Source organism: Nomascus leucogenys, chromosome 4, assembly GCF_006542625.1.
Source record: "Nomascus leucogenys isolate Asia chromosome 4, Asia_NLE_v1, whole genome shotgun sequence".
NCBI classification, from domain to species: Eukaryota; Metazoa; Chordata; class Mammalia; order Primates; family Hylobatidae; genus Nomascus; species Nomascus leucogenys.
In genome coordinates, this window is record NC_044384.1 from 101,817,955 (window position 1) to 101,836,828 (window position 18,874).

An 18,874-nucleotide genomic window follows, 5' to 3' on the forward strand; every position below is an offset into this window, starting at 1 on the left:
CGAGGCCAAGGAAGTGATAGAAGCTTCTGCTATGGAGACTGATCACAGGGGCCCTACTTTACTTCCCTTCCACTATTCTACCTCTTTACCTGTCCTGGGGCCTTGCCCCTGAGATTGTTTTCCTCCATCTTACCTACTTTTCAAAAGGGCACATAGAGCTACAGCAGTGCTTATCTTTCCATTGTTAGCTTAGCTTGGCCTTGAGGCACTGCAGGATTCATGCCCTAGAAGGCCTCATTGTTCAATCCTGGGGCTCCCCACAGCCTTATGGGAGACCACGTGGAGGTCAGCTATGATGCTTTCCTGCTGCTTATTGTGGGTGTTGCCTTTCAGAATGAACTGGACAATATCAGAGCCCAGCTTTCCCAGAAAGGTGAGTTAGCAAGAGACAAGGGGTTCTGGGAAGCCCCTGACTTGGATGCTGGAGGACGGGGGCCCTAGGAGGAAGGTTTCAAACCATTTGGGAGAGCCAGGGCCTTTCCCTGCTTTGTATGTCCAAGAGTCCTGCTAGCTCTTGTGGTGGGCAGAAAAAGAGAGGGAAGGGAGGTGACTGAAGCTGTTCACCTAAACCAGGTGAGCCTCTTGTCTCTGAGTACAGCTTCTTGCCCAGGAACCAAGATGGGAGGGGGCTACCTGATGGGACTGAATATCTTTGGGAGAGGGCTCAGCTGCTGAGTTTGGCTGGAACCTGCTTGAGTCCTGGGATGATGAACTAACTGGACCCATGGGGGGTAGGGAGTGGGCAGTAAAATATTTTCCTAAGTAGTTCAAGCAGCAGAAGGTGGGCTTTTCCCTGAATGAAGGCTCTGACTCAGCTTCTCTGGTTTGGCACATACCAGAGAAAGAAGCGGGCCATCCAGCTTTCAGGCCTGAGCCTTGTTTCTCACCTGCCTAAGGGATGAGGCACTGAAGCCAAGGGCCCAAGTTCTTATGCTGATGGATGGACAGGACTTTCCCTTTCCCCCGCCCTCTACCCCTGCTGCAGACAAGGAGAAACGAGACAGCCAGGTCATCATCGACACTCTGCGGGATACGCTGGAAGAACGCAATGCTACTGTGGTATCTCTGCAGCAGGCCTTGGGCAACGCCGAGATGCTGTGCTCCACACTGAAAGTAGGTCCTCAGGTTTTATGTGTACAGAATTGGTAGGGAGGTATTGCCCCAGAACTGGACTCCCCATTCTGGGCTTATCTTCTGGTTCTGCTCCAGTCAATAGCTTGGTTTGGGGAGTTGTAAAATAGAGGCAAATCACTTCTTCCCCTTGCCCTCGCATACTGTACCCATCCATCCGATAAGAAAAGGGCCATATTGGCTATACTTGTGGGTTTTGTACTAGGTAGTTTGAAGAGGCAAGGCCTTCCCAGTACCTCACAGAGGGGATGCTCAACTAAGACCTCAGTGAGGCTGGGCCATATTTCCAAAAGTGGTTCATACTCTACTGATGAGGCCAGCCTGAAGAACCTTCCACTAGCACTCCAGTCCTTGGCTGGGCTGCTCTCCTGAGCCAGATCAAACAGCATCCTAGGGAGGAGCAAGGGCCTTTGAAGTCAGCTATGCTGAGCTGACCAGCCAGATCAAAGCCTGCAGAGTGAACAGCCTTAGACCCAGATGAATTTTGCATCAGCCTGGGTTGGTGAGCCTCTTGCTCTCCAAGGGGCATGAGAGGCGATTGATCTGAACCCACGATTGATATTCTGGCCTTGTAGGCAGGAGCAGTCCTTGCTGGATGCCATTTGAAAGGGAAAGGGAGCCATCCTTGTGAACAGACAAGGCCCCAGGATATTCATTGTCTCTGTTCCTGCTTTGGGGCTTGGCTGGATCACATGGTCTGGCTGGTGGGAGGAAGCAAACTGGCACCTGGCTGCAGAACAGGAGTCTCTCATGGTATTCTCAGGTCAGAGACAAGTGGTCTTAGGCCGAAGGCAGCCTGGTCAGCTTCCCCTGGCTCAGTTCTTCATTCTTGGCAACTGTCCATGGGTCTGGGTGGTGGATGGTGAGGCCTGGGTTTGTGCTCTGGACTTCTTCAGCCGCCTGCACAACATGTACCATGAGGCCCAGACCACTGGACCTTGGCAGCCCACAGTGGGCCTGTAAATGCTGGCAGTGGGCTGTGCCTACTGTAAGATACCTTTCAGGAGGAAGCAGGCAGGGAGGTGAAGAAGCAGCTGGCTTAGAGCCTTTTAGCAGAAGAAGCACAAGCGAGAGTGGGACCCAGGAGCTTTACCTCCTGGGGTTTGGGAGTACATGGTTATCAGCATTTTCAAAACATAAGCTGCAGAGAGTTCTGGAGCAGAGTTTTCCTAGTGACTTTAGCAATGGCTCCTGAGGGCCTCCAAGCATCAGGTATGGGTGTATTTGCTCTTCAGAAGCAGATGAAGTACTTAGAGCAACAGCAGGATGAGACCAAACAAGCGCAAGAGGAGGCCCGCCGACTCAGGAGCAAGATGAAGACCATGGAGCGGTGAGTTTGGAGCTGGGTCCTGCACTGTGCCTTTGCCCCCAGGGCCTGCAAGCGGTACAGTTCTTAGGACTGCAGCAGGGAGTGGGATTGGGTCATGTCCGAGGCTCAAATCTCCATAGGCCGTGGAGGGCTCAGGTCAGCTGGGTGTGGGCACAGATCTTAGCCTCTATGAACTCTTCCACCATTCCAAGAAATGGGAGCCCTTGCCACATTCCTCCCTGTCTCTGTTGCCTGTGGCCAGATGACCTGGTGGGTCTTTCCCTCCAGGAACCTCTCTCCAGTAAATCCCTGATCTTGAGACCCTCTTTCAGCACCTCTTCTCTCTCAGCAGCATCCTTGGAGCTATGCTCATCTCTGCCATAGGGCCTTTCCTTGGGCACACCCACCTACTAAAGCATCCTAGCAGCCTAGCCTGTTACCTTAGCAACGGCAGCAAAGGAAGGCAGAGCTGCACTGGGTACCTACCCATCAGCCTCCAGATTGCAAATGCCGTGGGCCGGGTGTGTTTTTCAGGATTGAGCTTCTACTCCAGAGCCAGCGCCCTGAGGTGGAGGAGATGATCCGAGACATGGGTGTGGGACAGTCAGCGGTGGAACAGCTGGCTGTGTACTGTGTGTCTCTCAAGAAGTGCGTACTGTGGCCCCTCTCAGCAAACACAGGAGATAGGCCATGGGTCCCCAGCCGTGTCATTGCTCCCCATCTCTTGTAAAGTAGATGGATCTAAGGGGCAAACTCTGGAGCCATGCTGCCTTTGTTTGAACCCTGATTCCACCTCTCAGCAACTATGTGGCCTAGTGCCAGTTTCTTGGCCTCTTTGACCCTCAACTTCCTGAATGGAGATAGTAGTAGACTTGCCTCATAGGATTGTCGAGGACTGAGTGTGAATCTTAAGTGCTGTTTCTAAGGGAGTTGACCTAGCTCTCTGGGCTATAAGCCCCATTGTGATTGATATGTAGAGCCTGTTCCCCATTAGCACTATGATCCTGCCTGGCTTGGATCAAACTCTACTCATATTCTTCACTCTGGTGGGTGTAAGGTTGGCAGGAAGGATGGAGGGCCACTTAGCTGAGAGGCATAGAGGGTCCAAGATGCCTCCTTTAAGACCAGGTGGTTTAGGGGGCCCCCTAGTGAGACTGGGGCTTTCTGCATGCCCTCTCAAGTCACCAGTGCCTGCAGGACAGGCAGGAGGAAATAGTCACTTCCTTGCATTCTCTGCAGGACCCTCCACAGTGCCACCTGTTACTTATTGGGCTCAGGTGTCAAAGTAGGAATGGGACTGAGTTGAGGGGTTGGGCAGTGCTTTGTGTTAGATTAGTGCTGTGGCTCAGTCTGACCTGCAGGTGTTCTTTTCTGGCATCTCTTTCCATGGCCATGTTGCAGAGAGTACGAGAATCTAAAAGAGGCACGGAAGGCCTCAGGGGAGCTGGCTGATAAGCTGAGGAAGGATTTGTTTTCCTCCAGAAGCAAGGTAACTTAGCAGTGAACAGAGGTTGAAGGAGAAGTGGCTCTCCTTTTGTCATGTTCATTCTGGTCTCCTGAGCAAGGCCATGGGACCTGATGGCACAGCTGACTCCCTGGGGCAGCTGGAGGACTTATAGAGATTTGTTACCAGTCCTTACTGGGCATTGGCCTGAATATGTGGCTTGTCCACTAGAGGTGGACAGATCACAGAGGTATCCCCCAACGTGTGGACACTGATGCTCTCCTCTGCTCTTCCTGGCTCCTGGGTACCTCTCGGCTGGCTGGAGAGCACAGGCCCCAAATGTGACAGCGTCAGAGGCCTATTTTTGTACCACATCTGGAGTAGGAGGGCTCCTGGAACCTGATTCGGTCAGCACAGCTGCTTTTACTTTTGGCATGGTGCATCCACAGGCTGCAGGATGTAGGAAGCAGCCTTTGCTTCTAGGCAGCTCTGGATGTGCATTGCCAGACTGAGGCCTAGCATCAGAGAGCTGGGATCTCTTCCCATATCCCTAGTCTCTTCTGGGCTACCTTGATCACTCCCTGGGGAGCAGCAGGAGAGGGCAGGGCACAAGGCTACCACTTGGCTTGTCCTTCACTCCCTACACTTTCTTATAGTTGCAGACAGTCTACTCTGAATTGGATCAGGCCAAGTTAGAACTGAAGTCAGCCCAGAAGGACTTACAGAGTGCTGACAAGGAAATCATGGTGAGGGACTTCCCTGGCTTGACAGGAATGAGGGGTGGTTTGTGTGCCCTCCCAGAACAGGGCTGGGCTATCTCTGCCCAAGACCCTAGCACCAGTCAGTGGTGGTTCTGGGCCCCTGCATCCTCCTGGGTCAGGGTGTGCCCCTTGGCCCTGGTCCAGACTGGAGCCTGGGCCTCCTCAACAGAGGGCAGATAGAACCATGAGTCTTCCCTCATAGTCTGTCCTGCACTTACATCCCTGAGGTCCCTTATCAGAGGAGGGGCTCTACCTGGGGCTTGGCCTCCTGAGCCTAATGATGAGTTATCAGGCCTTGCTCTGTTCCCAGTGGGCCGGCCTTTCAGGCATGCTGCTCATGTCCTCTGCATTATCTCTGGACTTGATGCCTCAGCCATTTCTCACACACTTTTCTTTCCCTCCGCAAGAGCCTGAAAAAGAAGCTAACGATGCTGCAGGAAACCTTGAACCTGCCACCAGTGGCCAGTGAGACTGTCGACCGCCTGGTTTTAGAGAGGTTTGTTGAGCCTTGGGCGGTACAGGGGTCACAAGGTGGGAGAGCTTTCTGGTAACAGTCTTTAATCCTCCTGGCTTTGGTGGGGTGGGTGACCTTTGTGGACCTGAGGTCTGCAGACAGCCTGCCCTGGGAGCCAGCCAAGACTTAGCTGGCAAGCAGCCTTGAAGCAAATTAGGCTCTGACACAGAGAGGCCAGAGAAGGCCAGAGGACCTAGAAGTGGTCTGAGAATAGGACAGGAGCACTGACTGTCTTGGGGCCTCCTGTTTATGGAGTAGCTCCCCACGTGTATCTGTCCACCCCAGATTTTGAAACAAATATGAAACCACTGTAAAATAATTCCGCTAGTGCCAGAAGTGCGTGCTTTAAAGCTGCCAGCAGAGGGAGCCAAGAGGCAGAAGGATTGGTGTCCCTGCAAGCATGGGCATCCATTTCTGCTCCTGAGAGTTTCACAGAAGCAGACTAGCTGACAGCATCCTCAAGGCTACCTCCTGCCTGCCGAAAGTCCCCAGCAAGGACCCAGACAGAAAGCACGCAACTCCTGTCAGTGGCCCCAGTCTTTTTTTTTCTTTTTTTTTTTATAGAGTCTTACTCTGTTGCCAGGCTGGAGTGCAGTGGCACTATCTCAGCTCACTGCAATCTCCGCCTCCTGGATTCAAGCGATTCTCCTGCCTCAGCCTCCTGAGTAACTGGGATTACAGGCGCGCACCACCACGCCTGGCTAATTTGTATTTTAGTAAAGACGGGGTTTCACCATGTTGGCCAGGATGGTCTCGATCTCCTGACCTCGTGATCCACCTGCCTCAGCCTCCCAATGTGCTGGGATTACAGGCGTGAGCCACTGCGCCCGGCCCAGTCTTTAATCTTTTTTTTTTTTTTTTTTTTAGATGGAGTCTCACTCTGTTTCCCAGGCTGGAGTACAGTGGTGGGATCTCGGCTCATTGCAACCTCCATCTCCCAGGTTCAAGCGATTCTCCTGCCTCAGCCTCCTGAGTAGCTGGGATTACAGGCGTGTGTCACCACGCCCAGCTAATTTTTGTATTTTTTGGTAGAGACGGGTTTCACCATGTTGGCCAGGCTGGTCTGGAACTCCTGACCTCAAGCAATCTGCTCACTTCGGCCTCCCAAAGTGCTGGGATTACAGGCGTGAGCCACCGTGCCTGGTTGCTTTTGTTTACTTTCTTTAGCTCTTCAGGGTGCTGGAAGGCCTGACTCCTACAGCAGGTCCTTGATGAGTGCCCACTGCATGGCAGACCCTGTCTGTTCTCTTGGAGCTTATGTTCCAGTGGGATAGATGAGCTAGGAGTTTAGATGGCTAAGCCCACAGCCCACTAGCTATATATTACATTATAGAATCTGGTCTGTAGCTCCCAGTTTGGGACGGGCCCACCTCATTCTGAGTAAGCTTCATGCCAGGGCCTGCAGCCCATCTTGGTACAGGGAGGACAACAATGGTTTCCCTTGGCTTTCAGGCCAGCAGGACACTAAACTTGACAAGCCTTCTTTTGTAAGCTGGGCTGGGCTTTTCATCAAGCCACATGAGGATGACTTCATTCATTTTTGTCTCCAGTATTTTTCTGGGCATAAATATTGAAGTGGTTGGCTGGGTGCATTGACCCATACCTGTAATCTCAGTGCTTTGGGAGGCCAAGGTGGGAGGATTGCTTGAGTCCAGGAGTTCAAGACCAGCCTGGGCAACATAGTGAGACCGTGTATCAAAAAACTTAAAACTTAGCCAAGCACGGTGGCACACACTTGTAGTTCTAGCTACTCAGGAGGCCAAGGCAGGAGGATCACTTGAGCCCAAGAGTGATCAATTGAGCTATGATTGTGCCACTGCACTCCAGCCTGGGAGACAGAGTAAGACCCTGTCTCTCTCGGGAAAAAAAAAAAAAAGGCCAGGCGTGGTGGCTCACACCTGTAGCCCCAGCACTTTGGGAGGCTGAGGTGAGTGGATCACCTGAGGTCAGGAGTTCGAGATCAGCCTGACCAATATGATGAAACCTCGTCTCTACTAAAAATACAAAAATTAGCTGGGTGTGGTGGCAGGCACCTGTAATCCCAGTTAACTCGAGAGGCTGAGGCAGAACAATCGCTTGACCCTGGGAGGTGGAGGTTGCAGTGAGCCGAGATTGCGTCACTGCACTCCAGCCTGGGTGACAGAGAGACTCTGTCTCAAGAAAAAACAAAAAAAATTATGGTGGCAGGTCTGTTTGTTTTTAGCAAAAGCCCTTCTTTTAACTAGGCATTATGCAGCACCAGCACAATCCATTCTTGTGTTTGTTTGTTTGTTTGTTTGTTTGTTTTGAGATAGGGTCTCATTCTGTTACCCAGGCTAGAGTGCAGTGGTGTGATCACAGCTCACTGCAGCCTCGACCTCCTGGGCTCAGGTGATGTGATCCTCCTGCCTTAGCCTCCTGGGTAGCTGGGACTAAAGCGCTGGGATTACGAATGTGAGCCACCATGCCCAGCCTAGGCACAGCCTCTTATAAACTCATAGCCTCAAGCTCTCAAAAATAGTTGTTGAATCCTCAGCAACAGCATTGCCCTGTCTTCTTTGTGTTCTGATGGCGAGACCCTCACAACTACAAGTGACCTCAAAGACTCTGCCTCTACCTTTCTCCTGTGACTGCTAATGTGTTACTACAGAGGTCTGGAAGAAGTCTTAAGTTTTCTTGGGCCACCTATTCGGGAGGCTCAGGTGAGAGGATCACTTGAGCCTGGGAGGTCAAGGCTGCAGTAAGTGATGATCACGCCACTGCACTCTAGTCTGGGTGACAGAGTGAGACCTGTCTCAAAAAAAAAAAAAAAAAAAGGCATGTCAAGGAAGATGGAAGAGTAGAAAGCTCCAGGAATCCATCTCTCCATGGCAACCGTTAGCTGGTTGAAACCATCGGAAGTAACCAGTTTGGAAATCTGGTCTAGTAGAACATTTCCAGCATCCAGGGGAGAGGTTGATGAAGAAGCTGGTAAACTTCAGTAAATTTTCACTGTTCTCATAGCAGCTCCACCTCCTGGGCTCAAGTGATCCTCCTGCCTCAATCTCCTGAGTAGCTGGGATTGACTACAGGCATGCACCACCACGCCCAACTAATTTTTTGTAGAGGCAGGGTCTCACTTATTGCCCAGGCTGGTCTTGAACTCCTGGCCTCAAGCGATCCTCCTGCCTGGGCTTCCCAAAGTGCTGGGATTACAGGCGTGAGCCACCGTTTTTCTTTTCTTTTCTTTTCTTTTTTCTTTTTTTTTTTCCTTTTCTTTTCTTTCTTTTCTTTTCTTTTTTTTGAAACACTGTCTTGCGCTGTCGCCCAGGCTGGAGTACAGTGGTGCAATCTTGGCTCACTGTAACCTCCGCTTCCCTGGTTGAAGCAATTCTCCTGCCTCAACCTCCCCAGTAGCTGGGATTATAGGCACGCACCACCATGCCCAGCTAGTTTTTTGTATTTTTAGTAGAGATGGGGTTTCACCATGTTGGCCAGGCTGGTCTTTAATTCCTGATCTCAAGTTATCTTCCCACCTTGGCCTCCCAAAGTGCTGGGATTACAGATGTGAGCCACCACGCCTAGCCATCACCATTTCTTAATTTAAAATTAGGAAAATTAAGAAATCTCTGGCTGGATATGGTGGCTGTACTAAAAATACAAAAATTAGCCAGGTGTGGTGGTACACGCCTATAATCCCAGCTACTTGGGAGGCTGACGCATGAGAATGGCTTGAACCCAGGAGGTGGAGGTTGCAGTGAGCCAGGATCGTGCTACTGTACTCCAGCCTGGATGACAGAGCGAGACTGTAGCAAAAACGATAACGAAAAATAATTAAGAAGTTTTTTTTTTTTTTGAGATGGAGCCTTGCTCTGTAGCCCAGGCTGGAGTGCAGTGGCGCGATCTCGGCTCACTGCAAGCTCTGCCTCCCGGGTTTATGCTATTCTCCTGCCTCAGCCTCCCGAGTAGCTGGGACTACAGGTGCCCGCCACCACGCCTGGCTAATTTTTTGTATTTTTAGTAGAGACAGGGTTTCACCGTGTTAGGCAGGATGGTCTCGATCTCTTGACCTTGTGATCTGCTCACCTCGGCCTCCCAAAGTGCTGGGATTACAGGCGTGTGCCACCGTGCCCAGCCAAGAAGTTTCTTAAGTTTTTTAAGAAACTTCTTAATTTTTAAAACTTTTTACTGCAGCAGTATTTTTTATTGTAGTAAAATATAAACAAAACTCATTACTGTAACCATTTTTAAGTACATTTCTGTGGCATCAAGTACATTTACTTGCTGTGCAACCATCACCACCATCCCACTCCAGAATGTTTTCATCTTCCCAAAGTGAAATTCTATACCCATTAAACAATAACTCCCCTTTCCCCTTTCTCCTCAGCTCCTTCACTTACCCTGCTACTTTCTGTCTCTATCAATTTGACTACTTTAGGAGCCCTCATATAAGTGGACTCATACAATATTTGTCCTTTTATTACTGGCTTATTTCACTTAGCATAATGTCTTCAAGGTTTATCCATGTAGCATGTATTAGAATTTTCTTCCTTTTTAAGGCTGAATCAGTAATCATATTTAATTTTTTTTTGAGACAGGGTCTTTCTGTGTTGCCCAGGCTGAAGTGCAGTGGCACGATCTCGGCTCACTGCAACCTCCACCCCCTGGGTTGAAGGGATCCTCCCACCTCAGCCTTCCAAGTAGCTGAGATTACAGGCATGTGCCACAATGCCCAGTTAATTATTTAATTTTATTTTTTGTAGAGACAGAGTCTCAATATGTTGCCCAGGTCAGTATCAAACTCTTGGCCTCAAGCCATCCTCCCACCTCAGCCTCCCAAATTGTTGGTATTACAGGCGTGAGCTACTGTGCCTGGCAGTATTCATGTTTTAAATTTGCAAGCATTCTTTTTTGCTCTTTGAGTATGTCTGTTTTGCAAAGCATCATGTTCTTGTTTTATGGTCTCATATTTCTGTTTGTCTCAGAGTCAGTATTTGTGCACCGTGGACTTTCTCCTGGGCTACCCTTCCATACCTGGTGGTCCTTGGCTACTTTGGAGGCCAACCTATGTGGGTAGGGTTTGGGGGGGATGTGCAGACAGCTGGCATCATGTGGAGTCTTACCTGAACCCAGGATGCAGAAGGCTTTACTGTTGGGTCCAATAATATTGGCTGCCCTAGGTCATTGTACATGGTTTGTTTAGTGTCTTTGAGAAAAGCTCTTCTATTTATTGTCCCAGGGCAGCAGCCTGACTGCCTAGTGTTCTACCAATGCAGATTAGGATGCGGTGGAGCCAAGCTCACAATTTCATCAGTGTTCCAGTTTTCAGGCCTGTTTCATGCTTTTGCAAGGCCCTCCCTTGCCTTCATGGACCCCCTCCTTGTGGGTTCTGGCTGCTGTGTCAGTCTCTTGTCCCCTGGCCATGCTTTGTCTCCCAGAATTTTTTGGAAATCTCTGGGGGCTGATGGTGGTTGCCCCTTCTACTTGTTGCAGTAGGATTACCCTTCATACCTGTCATTTTAGGGAGGCATCAGCATGTAGCCACCACCCCCAACTACAGAGTCAGTGTTAGAAAGATCTCTCTCATGGGCCCCAAGGGCCCCTGAACTCCAGGCTAGAGACAGCCAGGGAGACCTTTCCTTAGGGTAAGGTAAGGCCGCCAGGAGCCATGAGTTCATGGAGGAGACGTTGACTAATCCCATGCCACGCAGGCAATGGGCTGCTCAAGGCCTTAGCTCTGTTCTGGAAAGGGGAACTTTGAGTGTCTTGCCTGGCCCCCTGAGGCCTCTGGCATGAAGCCCTGTAAGTTGACCATGGGTGGGTGTCCCAAGGGTGATAGTGTCACTCAGGAGGGCCTCAAGCCAGCCTCAACCAGTGAGAGAAGGACTACTGAGCCCTAGGTTCTTTCTCCTTGTAGGACAAACAGAAAGTGGGAAGGAAAGAAAGTGGACCCCTGGCAGAAAGGGAAATAGGCTTCAAGCTCATAAAGGAGGAAGAATATAGAAACAGTCTAAGACAAGGCCGGGCACGGTGGCTCACGCCTGTAATCCCAGCACTTTGGGAGGCCGAGGTGGGTGGATCATGAGGTCAGGAGATCGAGACCATCCTGGCTAACACGGTGAAACCCTGTCTCTACTAAAAATACAAAAAATTAGCTGGGCGTGGTGGCGGGTGCCTGTAGCCCCAGCTACTCGGGAGGCTGAGGCAGGAGAATGGCTTGAACCCGGAAGGCGGAGCTTGCAGTGAGCCGAGATTGCACCACTGCACTCCAGCCTGGGCAACAGAGCGAGATTCCGTCTCAAAAAAAAAAAAGAAACAGTCTAAGAGAAGAAGAAATGTGTCCATATGATCCAGATGTGGATATGCGGAGTGAGGGAGGCACCGTGAGAACCTCCAGAGTCTTGAGTTTAGTATTGTGGATGACCAGGAGGTGCAAGTGAATAAGCCTGGCTTGCCTTGAGCTTGGGCACCACTAGGCAATGCCTTAGGGGATGGCTGGGAGTAGAAAGTCCTGCCTTGAGCCACCTGGAGGGTAAAATTTACAGGACTCAGCGAGATCCTGCCTGCCTCTTGAGTTTACCTTTCCTAACCTGAGCCTCAACTTGCTGGGGTTGGTAAATGGTGACAGAATATGGATACTGCAAAAAAGTTGGCATGAGTGGCCCTGGCTGCTGTGGTTCCCAGAGGAGGAAGCAAAGCAGCCAGCCTAGAGTTGGTTTGAGGTGGGTTTGTGCAGCCTTCATTTTCACTTGCAGGCGGGGACAGAAGTAGAGCTTCTAGGGTCCTGGACAGGGAAAGGAAGAAATAGTCCAGGCTGCCTGGATTGCTTAGCCACCCAGATCAATGCAGGTAGCCTTCCTCCCTCTGATGTGTACACCCCAGTGGGAGTGGGATTGTGGTGCAGCTCTGAAAAGTTCCTGAGGAAGGAAAGCGAGAAGGCATCTTTGGAGCTACCCTTGCCATTCCCCAGGGTTCTCCTTGTATGACAGGAGGTGGGGAGCCCTGCCAGGTCTGGGTGGGCTGGAAGAATCCTGTCGGCTGTAGTTTTTAATAGAATAAAACTTCACTCCCCCCCCCACCCACCCACCCGTTATAAAAGTAAAAACACACTCATTGAGAATTTGGAAAAGAGGGAGTTATCATAGAGGTAGTTACAGTTGACATGCAGAATATTTCCTTCTCCTTTTTCTGCATGTGGGGGTGGGGCTGGGAGTGGTGGGGGGGTGCCAAATCATGTAATTGCACTATACATGGAGTTTTGTGTGCTTTTTAAATTAAATTAAATTTAAACTTTTTTTTTTTTTTTTTTTTTTTTTTTTTGAGACGGAGTCTGGCTCTGTCGCCCAGGCTGGAGTGCAGTGGTGCAATCTCGGCTCACCACAAGCTCTGCCTCCCGAGTTCAAGCGATTCTTCTGCCTCAGCCTCCCGAGTAGCTGGGACTACAGACATGAGCCACCACGCCCAGCTAATTTTTGTGTTTTTAGTAGAGACAGGGTTTCATCATGTTAGCCAGGGTGGTCTTGATCTCTTGACCTCTTGATCCACCCGCCTCGGCCTCCCAAAGTGCTGGGATTACAAGCGTGAGCCACTGTGCCTGGCCGAGAGTAGGGCTTTCTTGAGGGGTGGCCTTGAGTCAGGAGTGGGCTCCAGGTCCCTGGAGCTGAGTTATCTCTGATGCTTCAGGAGCTGTTGTCCTGGGTTACCACTGTGGCCCCAAGTAACCAGGTCATCTCTGCCTTCAGCCCAGCCCCTGTGGAGGTGAATCTGAAGCTCCGCCAGCCATCCTTCCGTGATGATATTGATCTCAATGCTACCTTTGATGTGGATACTCCCCCAGCTCGGCCCTCCAGCTCCCAGCATGGTTACTCCAAAAAACTTTGCCTAGAGAAGTCACAGTGAGTGGTAGTCCCTGGCACTGTCCATGGGCTGGTAGGGGGATAGCTAAGACAGCTCTGCAGGCCCTGTTCTGTTACCTCTGAGTGGCTGATGAGGCAGTGAGGGCTGCCTAGGCTTGGCCATGGCTTTGGTTCCAGCTACCTCTTGTTCCCTCACCTGAGCGCTCAATCTGTGCAAACCCCTTCTCTTGTCTCATTATTCCTCACCATCACCTTTCAAGGCAAAGGTATTGGAATGCAAGTTAGAGAGAATGCAGGGATGCCAGAAGGGGCGGGTCTGGGCTGGTGGAGTTGGAGAGGGTGCTCCCAATACCTTGAAGGCCTGCCCACCAGAGTCCTGAGCCAGGGACTCTGAACTTCCTCTTCTATGTTTGCCTCTGAGGCTCATGCCTGAGGGAGCATCATCTCAAACCGCGGAGCCCAGGGCCTTACCACCCAAGGGGGTGACCCACAGGGGCAGGCATGAGAAGCTGTCTGGAACTCCAGTGGGGCAGGTGGAACCTGCTCTGGGGTACAGTGGGACCAGAAAAAGGGAGGCTGTCTCCTTGGCCAGGTTTGCCAAGTGTAATTCACTGTGGAGACAAGGACTATACTCATTCATACAGGTACTGTTCAGGTGAGGCTGGTCAAGGGCTGGGCAGGTTTCCTCTTATTCAAAGACTTTGTACAGAGAGAAAGAAGAGAAAGAGAAAGAAATTGAGATGCTAGACAGTGGAGGTGGAAGGGAGCAAGAGGGCAAGCTAGCTGGGCTGTCTTACCACCCAAACCTCAGGGGGCATGGGCACCCCTGTTGTAGAGGGCCAGGCCTGGTGGCAATGAGAAACAAACCTAGGACCTGTGAGCTGTAGTCCTCAGGGATCCTGTCAGTGTCTGCTGTGTACTCTGGCTTCCTCCCATTGCCCCTCTTCCGCTGTAAAGGTTGAAGGTGGACACCTGGGTTCTTCAGGCTGCCAGGCCTTTCAGAGACATTTCCACCACCTTCATGGCCTGTGGAGGTAGTGAAGGAGGTAGTGAAGTTCAGAGTCCCTAACTCAGCTCGTCCTTCCTCGAGCTTTGGTTGTCATGTAGCCTTACCACAGGCCGTTAGGGCAGGAGCAGAGGAGTCAGTCACCAGGCCCTGGTCCCACTCTTGTCCTTATGGCTTGAGAAGCCACAGGGCCAGCCTTAGATCACCATCTTCTCACCCACCAGGGAAAATGCCAGGAGAGGGTATCCAGCTGCTGGGTTCCCCAGGAATTAGATGGAAATACAGTTTCTGGCTCTGGGGCTGGGATTGGGAGGCCAGGGCCTGGGGCCATGTGCTATTCTGCCCCAGGCCCTTCTTAGACACACTCTCTAGGGAGATGGCTTGGCCCTGTGTTCTGAGAGGATTTTGTGGGCTACTTTACTGAAAGGCTAACTTACTGAGGCTCTCGTGGAGGTAGTGTCCCCTCTCTGGGAAGACAGGACTAGGCCTGAGCTCATTAGATTTCTTTTGCTCGTATCAGGGTATGACTGGCTTTCCTCCCGTGGGTGGTGAGTCGATTGGGCTCTTCAGCCCCATATAGAGCCTGGGACATGGTGAGGTGCCCAAGGACTTGAGGAGCATTGGAATTTGGCCTTGAGTGGAAGCCACAGGATTGGGACATGGTCCAGTCATCCCCAGTCATCCCTGTCTCTGCCACCCTACTGGCTGTGGCTGTCCAGCTGTTAACAGACCTGCACTTGGGGTGGGATCACTGAGGTGCCTTGCCCGGAATGCAGTTATGGCAGCAGCAGTGCCACATGGTAACTCCCCAAGGGGTGTGTGCTGAGCCTGGTTCACCTGCCCCCATGTCTTGCTTACCTACCCCTTGCCTTCTTTCTCATTCTTGTAGCTCCCCAATCCAGGATGTCCCCAAGAAGATATGCAAAGGCCCCAAGAAGGTAAGAGCTTTCTAGAAGAAGCACAGTCTAACCGTTGGCAGGACTGGACTTTTGGGAGGGCATCGTCTTGCCAGAGCCTTGTCACTCCTGGTCCAGGACTGAGGTACTTCGGAGCCACCCTTGGGATTCTACTCATTATCCCTCCTGCCTCCTAGTGAGGCATCAGAGATCCTGATTTTGTTCCACCACCACTACCCTCCCTCCTTTGCTGACATCCAAGTCATCAAGTCTGGCCCTGGGGTCTTCCCTGCAGAAGTCCCAGCTCTCACTGGGTGGCCAGAGCTGTGCAGGAGAGCCAGATGAGGAACTGGTTGGTGCCTTCCCTATTTTTGTCCGGAATGCCATCCTGGGCCAGAAACAGCCCAAGAGGCCCAGGTCAGAGTCCTCTTGCAGCAAAGATGTGGTGAGTATGGCTTCCCACAGTGGCAGGAGCCAGCCCTCTTGGGTAGAAATGGGTGGCCAGCTGCCTAACCCATTAGCCTGGCCCACTCATCTCTTCCTTCCACCCTAGGTAAGGACAGGCTTCGATGGGCTCGGTGGCCGGACAAAATTCATCCAGCCTGTATCCTTTTTCTGTGATGTTGAGCTGAGCCGAGCTGTGGAGCCCATACTATGCCTCACCTATACCCCCAGCCTACCAGTGCCAACAGCCTCAGGTGTGCAGCGCTGGGCCTCATTCTGTGTACGAGGGCTGCCCACCCCCGGCTCTGAGCCTCTCTTGCCCTGCATTGCAGTCCTTTCTCCAAGCCTCTTCCTTGACAGCTCCTCCAGACTGACACAGTCATGATCCGCCCATTGCCCGTTAAGCCCAAGACCAAGGCTAAGCAGAGAGTGAGGGTGAAGACAGTGCCTTCTCTCTCCCAGGCCAAGCTGGACACCTTCCTGTGGTCGTGAGAACAGTGAGTCTGACCAGTGGCCAGACACATGCCTGCAACTTGTAGGTCAAGGACTGTCCAGGCAGGGGGTTTTGTGGGCAGAGCCCCACTTTCGGGACCAGCTTGAGGCGTAAGGGCAGACAAACAGGTGAGGGTGAGTGTGACACCCAGACTGCTCTTCCTGCCCTCACCCTGCCCCACTCCTATGACTGGGAGCTGACATGACCAGCCCACTGATCCTGTGAGCAGGGCCTGCTCCTGTTGCCAGGCTCCTGTTTATAGCCATGATCAGATGTGGTCAGACTCTTTCTGGGCCTGGAGACCACGGTCACTTGTTGACTGTCTCTGTGGACCAGAGTGCTTGAGGCATCTCAGGCAGCCTCAGCCTGAGCTTCTACCTGCCTTTGACTTGCTTCTAGGCACAGGCCAAGCAGGGTGGGGAATGGAGGATAGCATGGGATGTATGGAGAGGATGGAAGATTTTCATGTAAAATAAAATTAAAAAAAAAAAAAAAGAATCTCTTCTTCCTGGTTCTGAGAGTGTAAATTTGCACCAACACTTTAGAAAACTGTTTGGCATGACTTTCTAAAGCAGGAACATCACCTAGCCTCAGACCCAGCAGTTCCTTCCCTAGCATATGCCTTCTCATGGGGCACAGGAAGACTCTAGCAAGAATGAGATCACTGCAGCTTTTCTCACAATCTCTAACCTGGGCACAGCCTAAAGGCCATAAGTAGGAAAGTGAATGAGTAAATGGAAATCTATCTATACAGTGTACTCACAGCAAATAACCAGAGACCACTACCTTCCGTTCCTACCCACGTTTAAACACTACCAGCCAAATTGCTAGCTTTTGACTTTTGGCTGCAAAGGCACTTTCTTTTCTTTCTTTTTTTTTTTTTCTTTTTGCAACAGGGTCTCCCTCTGTCTCCCAGGCTGGAGTGCAGTGGCACAATCACAGTTCACTGCAGCCTCAACCTCCCAGGCTCAGGTGATCCTCCCACCTCAGCCTCCTGAGTAGCTGGGACTGCAGGTACGTGCCACCACGCCTGGCTAATTTTTTTATTTTTATTTTTTGTAGAGACAAGGTCCTGCTATGTTGCCCAGGCTGGTCTCAAACTCCTGAGCTCAAGCGATCCTCCTGCCTTGGCCTCCCAAAGTGCTGGAATTATAGGTGTGAGCCACCACACCCAGCCAAGGGCACTTTCTTCTAAAGTGCTTCCCTTCTTGACCTCCAGCCTGAGTGAAGTCCCCTAAATTTCCCTCTCCCACTATTAGGTAGGAGTTCACCTGTTTTTCCAGGACCCAGCATGGGCCTGGCACGGGGAGTAAGAGGCACAGGGAGTGAGTGAGTGCTGCAGTGGAGGTTGCCTAGCTGATCTCTAGCATATCTGGAGGAGTATGGGGCTTTGTGGCAAGGAGGTGCCATTCTTGGTTATGAGTTTTGGCCCCTCTGCAGCTGACTTGAGCCAAGGAGGTTTAGTGATGTGAAGCGAAGCATCAGGTTAAGAGTGTAGGGGCTGGCTGCTAGCACCGTCCTTACCAGCTGAGTGATCTTAGGTAAATTACCTGGCCTCTCTGTGCTCAGCTTTTTTTTTTTTTTTTTTTTTTTTTTTTTTGAGACATAGTCTCAGTCTGTTACCCAGGCTGGAGTGCAGTGGCATGATCTCAGCTCACTGCAACCTCCACTCCCCGGGTTCAAGTGATTCTCCTGCCTCAGTCTCCTGAGTAGCTGGGACTACAGGCACGTGCCACCATGCCCGGCTAATTTTTGTATTTATAGTAGAGATGGGGTTTCACCATGTTGGCCAGGCTGGTCTCGAACTCCTGACCTCAGGTGATCCACCCACCTTGGCCTCCCAAAGTGGTGGGATTACAGGCATGAGCCACCGTGCCTGGCCCGTGCTCAGCTTCTTTATCTGTAAAGTGGGGATCTGGGCCAGGCATGGTGGCTCACACCCATAATCCCAGCACTTTGGGAGGCCAAGGCAGGTAGATTGCTTGAGCCCAGCAGTTCGAGACCAGCCTGGCCAACATGGTGAAACCCCATCTCTCCAAAAATTCAAAAATTAGCTGGGCATGGTGGTGTGCACCTGTAGTCCCAGCTACTTGGGAGGCTGAGGTGGGAAGATCACGTGACCCTAGGAGGCAAAGGTTGCAGTGAGCCGAGATCATTCCACTGCACTCCAGCCTGGGCGACAGAGTGAGACTCCCAAAAATAAAAATAAAGTGGGGATCTTTTTTGCGTATAGGTTAAGAACTTATGGCAGCTAGGTGAAATAAGCCAAACACAAAAAGACAACTATTGTATGATTCCACTTACATGAGGTGTCTAGAACAGACAAGTTCACAGAGACAGAATGGAAGTTAGCATGGGATAGAGGGAGGGGGCAGGGGAATTATTGCTTGATGATCACAGAGTTTCTGCCTAGGGTGATGCAAAAGTTTTGGAAATAGATAGGTGTGATGATTACCAAAAAATGAACTTGTGACCTGAATACATGGACATCTTGTGTTCATGGATTGGAAGACTTAATATTAAGATGGCAATAACCCCCAAAGCATTCTACAATTCAATACAATCCCTATCAAAATTCCAATGGCCTTTTTTTTTTTTTGTAGAAATTTGAAAACTGATTCTCAAATTTATATGGAATTGCAAGAGGCTCTGAATAGCCAAAACATTTTTTAAAATTGTTTTAAAGAAAAGATAAAAGTTGTTCCCAATTTAAAAACTTAACTACAAAGCGATTGTAATCAAAAGAGTGTGGAGCCAAGGCATGCATAATGGTGGAATTGGAAGCTCTAGGGATTGGTTCCTGGATCAAAGCAACCATTGAGCTGAAAAGAGCAGTGATTGTAATCAACTGTTTCAGAACTCAGAAATGTAACAAGGGGGTTGCTGGATGAAGAGAGTAGTGGGAATCAAGCAGCTACTTCTCCCATTCCTCAGCCCCCACCCGGCTATGGGGATAGCAGCACCAGTTCTGAAAGCAGCTGACTGGTGCCAGAACAGGCATGGGAACCTTGCCCTCCAAAAATGTTGGGGTTGTGCGCTTTGATGGACCTGGAGGTACTCTG

At 50.9% G+C, this 18,874-nt stretch overlaps 1 protein-coding gene across 1 annotated transcript in view; it reads left to right on the forward strand.

The window, feature by feature from the left end:
- TRAIP (TRAF interacting protein) overlaps window positions 1-16,316 on the forward strand; it is a 28,259-nt gene extending 11,943 nt beyond the window's left edge. Inside the window, exons 4-15 of the mRNA XM_003257081.3 lie at window positions 334-373; window positions 986-1,113; window positions 2,367-2,461; window positions 2,975-3,088; window positions 3,842-3,929; window positions 4,541-4,630; window positions 5,053-5,141; window positions 12,860-13,012; window positions 14,869-14,917; window positions 15,171-15,320; window positions 15,429-15,479; window positions 15,689-16,316. Coding sequence (XP_003257129.2) covers window positions 334-373; window positions 986-1,113; window positions 2,367-2,461; window positions 2,975-3,088; window positions 3,842-3,929; window positions 4,541-4,630; window positions 5,053-5,141; window positions 12,860-13,012; window positions 14,869-14,917; window positions 15,171-15,320; window positions 15,429-15,479; window positions 15,689-15,811 — 1,170 coding nt within the window. The 3' untranslated portion in view covers window positions 15,812-16,316. The remainder of the gene's footprint in view (window positions 1-333; window positions 374-985; window positions 1,114-2,366; window positions 2,462-2,974; window positions 3,089-3,841; window positions 3,930-4,540; window positions 4,631-5,052; window positions 5,142-12,859; window positions 13,013-14,868; window positions 14,918-15,170; window positions 15,321-15,428; window positions 15,480-15,688) is intronic.
- Window positions 16,317-18,874: the final 2,558 nt, after the last annotated feature.